Source organism: Metopolophium dirhodum, chromosome 1, assembly GCF_019925205.1.
Source record: "Metopolophium dirhodum isolate CAU chromosome 1, ASM1992520v1, whole genome shotgun sequence".
Lineage (NCBI taxonomy): Eukaryota > Metazoa > Arthropoda > Insecta > Hemiptera > Aphididae > Metopolophium > Metopolophium dirhodum.
This window is the reverse complement of record NC_083560.1, coordinates 31,325,101-31,332,316: the sequence shown is the minus strand read 5'-3', so window position 1 is coordinate 31,332,316 and position 7,216 is coordinate 31,325,101. Positions and strand designations below refer to the sequence as shown.

General features: G+C 27.1%; 1 protein-coding gene across 1 annotated transcript; it reads left to right on the top strand.

Moving 5' to 3' along the window:
- Positions 1-910: 910 nt before the first annotated feature.
- LOC132937189 (equilibrative nucleoside transporter 1-like) lies at positions 911-6,752 on the top strand. The gene is made up of 9 exons (XM_061004013.1): positions 911-953; positions 3,392-3,552; positions 3,873-3,954; positions 4,386-4,525; positions 5,023-5,401; positions 5,483-5,663; positions 5,736-5,857; positions 5,929-6,131; positions 6,626-6,752. The coding sequence occupies exons 2-9, from the start codon at positions 3,449-3,451 to the stop codon at positions 6,750-6,752; spliced, it is 1,338 nt and encodes a 445-aa protein (XP_060859996.1). The 5' UTR covers positions 911-953; positions 3,392-3,448.
- The last annotated feature ends 464 nt before the right edge of the window (positions 6,753-7,216 follow it).

Below are 7,216 nucleotides of genomic sequence, written 5' to 3'. Positions count from 1 at the left end.
AAAAATGACGGGGATATAACACCAAATCTGGCAACGCCGAACGAAGAAAGGCAGGTAAAAACGTTCGCATCGTATATCGCCAAGCTAATGGACGGCGCTTACCACACCGCCCCATCATTGGTTAATCCAGACGACATCACTGAGAGAGAAAGCATAACATATTATGAACATATGAGAGAGAAAAAACATGTTTTGGTACACTGTAACGGCCAAAACCTCTATTTTCTCTGTCTGGTGATTTCTCTTTCTAAGCGCGTATTTCAGTCGAATATACCGGGTGATTTTTTTATCATTGAACACTCAATATTTTATTAAGATAACCTAATTTTTTTTTTGAAAATAAGAAATGTTTTTACTTTTATGAATGGCGACAACCAAAGTATTAATTTCGTACTCCAATATTTAAATATTTTCTTAAGTATTTCGATACATAAAAATCGAATAGTAGCAAGAATGGTTTATGAGTTATAACAACTGCCTAAAACAAATAAAATAGGTACCTAATTGATTCGTAAATTTGTGTAGTAGGTAAATAGTTGTTATTATATACCAACTCAATTTCGAAAATTTTCTAGTATTTTTGATTATTTTAAAAATAATAATAATCCAGCATTTTATCAAATTTTGAATAATAAAATTAACGTGTATTAATCGTTAAGTAAAATGTGATCGTTATAGGGTATTCTAATTGGAATGCGAGTGCTTAACGACGTGAAGCGCTGTGGTATTTATGAAAGTACATATACCTATATAATTGATAACCAAATTGAATTTCCTTAATTGAATTCCACATTCCAGACAATATCCCTACTCAATACAATACATTCCTTTCGAGTATGGTGACCTCCAAGTATAATATAGCTTATACTCAGTTTCTGTTTAGTTATAATAGTTTCGGTTCAACACTATGCCCGTATAGTTGTTTTTCGTATGAAAGGACGTTCATATTTTTGGTAAGTATAAATATTTTTAATAACAAATGATAGCATAGGTATTTGTGATTATAATTTTAAAATTTACATATTGAGTTTATAATTTGCAAAGACGTATTAATATTTTGAAATCGTTTCAAATTTAAAGTAAAAAAAAAGAACACCAATCATCATTTTTTATTTATCATAAGTAGATAGGTATTCTTTGGTAATTCAAAATATTTGTATGGGTTCCAAACTAATAAAAACAAATACCTAATTTTATAATCGGTTTCCTAAATAGTCAGTGGCGTACTCGGAGGTAAAATTCTAGGGTTTCTTAGAAATTTCTTTTTTCTACAAAAAATCTTATTTACCACCATTTTAATACACACAGATCAATTGTTGGTCATTTTTAATAGATAGGTATAAAATAAATTGTTGAATATGACAAAGACGTCGATAATCATATAGTTTCTCATATAGTTTTTTTTGGCTGGCTTTGAACATTGCTAAATGTCTGCCATAATCGATGATGTATCATCCGTCCATCGATTATTACCACGTATTTATTACGACCCGAAGAGGCTCTATAGATGACCCGGTTAAACACTGTAAATGTAGAGTAAATTTAAGACAAGCTATAATTTTTTATTTAAAAACTGTCTAGAAAAAAATAATTTAAATAATTTACTCAGGTAAAACCCTAACCAAACTAAAATCTTGCGTACGCTACTGTAAATATTGTATTGATAGTGAGATATAGGTGCAACAATGCAACATTAAAATTTAAAACATCATATATTATAATATTAAAGACCGGATTTATTACCTCTTAAAAAACACCTAAAATATCATGTTAATATTCTATACAAAACCTTCAAATATTCTCATAATATTATTTTCATAGAAATTTAAAAAATATGCAAAAATAATCAATGAACATCAATATTCAAAATCACGCAATCGTAAATGAATCATATATATTATTATAGAATGGATAAGCCATTTATGATTATCACATGGGAATGAACATGAAATTATAAAGGTCTTATTACAAATACATTTATGTATAAGCCGTATACGTAAATATACCTATATTTATATATATTATGATTTTACCTGTGCTAGAATGGGAGATGGCGGTAAAAATAGTCCTTCTCTCCTCTCCATTATAGCACGCTTCCATTAATATTGTTATTATAGCCATGGCCTGTCCATTCTTTAATATCTTTGAATATAAATTTAAATACGTAATTTCAAAAGTCCAAAACAAAATATTTGGCATTTGAATATTTGATAAACAATAAACATAATTATACGTACATTAAAATATGTTCCTAGGAAATTTTGTTCCAATTGCACATAAGCAAGTCCCTCCGAACAAATTTGTGGTGGAACATTACGAGCCCTTTTAGCTACCATGTTAAGTGAACGTGACGGCAACTTGTGATAAGTGCTATAAACTATTTAGGTCTATGTTTTTTTCTTATCAAAATAATACAAATTTATTTTATATTTTACTAGCTTTAAGTGAAACTCGGGGGCCCGTTGGACTAGCTGAGAGTGGGTACCGATATTGGAGAAAATCTGACAATGTTTGAGTACCTAAGAGTCGTTTGAATTATAAAAGTCGTGACAGTTGTAATACAAAAGTTTAGAATTTGTGATAAGTGATGATAAAATCGAAAAAATATGTTCTGGTTACCGTAATATTTATATTAATAATAAATTAGTATTTTTTTTACAATTTACAAAATATTCCATTATAAGCTAAATCCCTAAGCCATGAAATATTTTAAAATATTAAAAAAAAACTTTTTCCCGCGAACTTGGAATTGAACGAATGGTCCATATTTTTCCTCTCATAGGACTGCATAGACTCAGGTACAATAGGTATGTATGAACAAAAGTAACTGTCTTTAATTATAACAGATATCATATATTTTGTTTAGTAAATTTGTGAGTGAGTACCTATTGCCACTTCCCAGGTAAGGTATTGGATACAGTAGGTAACATATTTCCTAATTTCCTAATATTTTTAGTTACTTATTAGGTAGGTACATAATAACATTATATTTAAATATCAAATTCAAAAAATGGCTTATAGGTTGTTACTTGTGATATTTGTTCATGGTAATTTATTCTTTCAAAGATAAAAACAAATTAGTAAATTATTTTTTAATGACTTAACCTCCAAAACAATTTATGAGATACATAAAAAATCAGACTTATTTTGTAGTTATTTTGTGATTTTAATACTTTAATGTAAATTTAAATAATCATAGTTTATTTTAAATTTTTGACATTAAGGTAAATACCTAGTTATTTAAACGTATTTTATAATGTATACCTAAAATATGGTTGGTAAAATATTTTTTTAATCAGCCAAGTATAAATAACCATGTACTTTTCTTTCTATTGATTAATTATTTTGTTTATTCTTTTTACTCACCCAGATTGTATGTTTTTTTTTCTAGTGCAATCAACTAAACAATTAATTTACAAGTGGTGCTTCTGAGCAAGAAACAGTTCAGATGTCTTCAACTTGGGAAATAAATAATTCACCGAACAAAAACCTTAAAACTCAGATTTTCAGCATGGATAAATTTGTATTAGAGAGTAACCCTCCGAAAGACAGGTGAGTTTAAATTTAAATACTTACCTGTAATACCTGATATTACTATTTACATTGTGAATGGTAAATAATTGTTTATTAGGTATGTAATTTAATTCATTTTTATTTAATTGAATTAATCATCTCACTCATTAAAAACTGCCTTTTATTTTAGAATCTGAATATTCTAATTACATTTAATTCTGATATTAAAATGTTAGTAATGAATAAACATTTTAAAATTAAATTTGTTGGGATGCTGTTTATAAATTTAGATTATAATATACCCATAATATTTTAAATTAATAATAATAATATTGTTTGTTTCTTATTTATTGTTCTAGACGGAATATTGTGTATTTGATCTTAGTTCTACATGGAATAGGAATATTAATGCCTTGGAATATGTTTATAAATGCGAAATCTGTAAGTAGAAATGACATGCTAAAATTGATTGTGTGTTGATTATTATGTTCAAATAAATATATAATGTCTACTGAACATATTATAAAACTTATACTATTTTGCTTTAATATTATGGTTAATTTAATTAAAATGTGCATGAAATGCTATTTATTGTTTAAAAGACTAGGTATTCATTTATTTAAGGGTAGGTATTCGTTGAGACAATTTTTAGAAGTTCCGTTTAATAGACTTGTTTGCAACCCGTTATTATTGTATTTAAAATATTCTTTTATGTCCAGTTGCATTAATATTACTGCAACTGGGTATTAGATAACTGTTATTATACATTTAAATAATCCAATGAAATGTTTATATACTTTACTATAAAACATTTATATAACTTACTTCTGATGAAAAAATTTAAATTATTTATGTAACATTTTTTTTTTTAGTATTTTGTGGATTACAAGTTGGGGAATGATTACTTAGGTCATGATCTGCATTATGCTTCCATTTTCATGGCTTATTTGACTATTGGCTCGCAGCTACCTAGTCTTCTATTCAATTGGCTCAACATATTTTGTCCAATAGGGTAAGATTAAATGTACTTATTAATATTGTTATGTATGAGGACCTAATAGGTACATAATATTATTATTAATTATGAGTATGGTAACTAGTATAGATGATTATGTGTAATTTAGTTGCTGATGGCTATAGGTTATTCTTTTTGATCATTTAAAAATATTTAATATAGAAAAAATTACTAAATTAAAAATAAATATGGTTCAACATATAATGAAATCTTAATTCTTAGATATAAGTAACTTTTAATTAAAATATTTACAATATCTATACACTTATGTATTGTTATGGTAATTGAACAAATTTAAATAATTATTTGATAATTATTATAGTTAAACACATAACATAAAAATAAGATTAACTACCCTCCAATCAATTGCCTTTTCTAATATTCATATTATGTATTTGTTCAAACTTAAAATGTTGCTAACTCGTAGTACCTTATTTTCAATAGACAATATTTATTGTATATGTATATTAAATTGTTAATAATTTTATTTTCAGTGGAAAATTGACAACTCGAATTGTGTGGTCTATTCTTACTGAGGTACTTTGTTTTGTTTTTACTGTTGCATTGGTCATGATTAATACCTCTCAAATACCAGCTCTATTCTTCTGGTCAACTCTGTGCAATATAGTATTGTTGAATATGGCAAATGGTATTTACAACAGTTCTGTTTTTGGGATGGCAGCTAAACTCCCTGCAAAATATATTGGTGCTGTAGTACTTGGTACAAATTTAAGTGGTACATTTACATCTATAGCTAACATTGCATCAATTTCAATAACTCCAGATGCTCGAACTGCTGCTATATATTATTTTACCACTGCACTGTTTGTGTTGATTACTTGTTTGAACACATATTTTGCATTGCCATTAAATGTAAGTAATTTATACTTTTGAGTATGAATAGGTACGCAAACAACAGAATACATTTATTTATACATGCATGTATGCTTTTAGAGATTTTATAAGCATCATGAACTCATTTATCAACGACAAATTGAAAATCAAGATTCTAAACAAACCGAAAAAGATAATAAAGTTCCTTATTGGCGTGTTTTTAAACAGGCCAGTCCACAGTTATTTAATGTATTTTTTGTATTCTTTGTAACTCTTTCAATATTTCCAGCAGTTTATTCAGGTATAACTTATCTTGTTAAATAAACCATAGTATATAATTACTTATAATTATATAACCACTTATATGTTATAGATATTAAAATGTCAAGTAAAGATTTTCTTTTTGGAGAAACATATTATACCAGTATAATGTGTTTTTTGACATTCAATGTGTGTGCACTTATTGGAACATATCTTTCTACATTGGTTTCATGGGTAAATATTAATTACATTTTCATTGCTAAATAGTTAATTAAATTTCATATTATTCATTTATTTTATTCTAGCCAAAGCCAAAATGGCTTTTTATTCCTGTGGTACTGAGAGTTATTCTTATTCCATTATTTTTGATTTGTAATTACCAACCAATTGGTGTTACAAGAATAATGCCAGTACTAATAAAAAATGATTATGTATTTTGGGCATTAGGAGCAATCCTCGGTTTAACTAGTGGTTATTACAGTTCTGTAGCGATGATGTATATTCCAAGGTAAAAATAATTTCTCATATTCCTTAACTACCTATACTCTGTTCAATATGAAATCATTACCGGACGGCAACTATGTGCACAACTTGGCAGCCTAGTACTGATCTCATTTTGAACTGAGTATACATATATTTAAAATAAAACAATATTTGTCTTTGGGTATAGACTAAATTTCAATTAATTAAAAATATTATTTAGCTAATAATACAGGATAAGGGTTAGACAGGTCATATTTTCTTAAGTGTATCTACATGTTAGATCATCAGATATAAAAAGTGTGTACTGTCTATTGTCTAAAGATGTTGTCAAACACTTGTTTTTATATTAATTGCTCAAGACTATAAAATAACAATTGATGAACACTTGAATACAAAATCTTATACCTTATGGCATATGTCTTGATTTCCCAGTCTGGCTGTAAAGGGACTCAATTTTTTATTTTTAATTTGCCTTACATGTTTAATAATTATATACTAATAATAAATGGTTACTTTCAGCTGTGTTGCCCCAAAGTACAGCGGCATCGCAGGGATGTTTGGAGCTGCAGTGCTGCTCACTGGCATTTGTTGTGGGATACTCTTCGGAATGATAACACCACTTATTGTAAAACACCTATCCATGTAAAACTATATTAAAATGTTTAAAAACTTTTTCATATTTAATAATATACTTATTTTTATGCATATTGTGTTTTAACGAATCAGACATTCATAATTAGTATGTTAATTTCATATAGATACAGACCAAAATAATTTTTATAGGAGTAAGCCAAAATGTACTGCTCTATATTATTTACCTATCTATTATATACTTTTATCTTACCGCCCATGATAGTTTAAAATATTTAAATAATAATGTTTAGTCAATATTTTGGGTAGACAATTGTCATGATTTTTAAGATATGTGCCTGTATAGGTGACAGAAATTTCAACTGAATGAGAGATTAAAACTTTAATGTGAAGGTTATATGATAGATTTCTAATTTCTAATTTATTTTTATTCTGGGACAATCGGTATTAGCTGCTCAATAAATTATTATAGATTAAATATCATACTTAATATACCTATAATATATGAATAACCTGAAT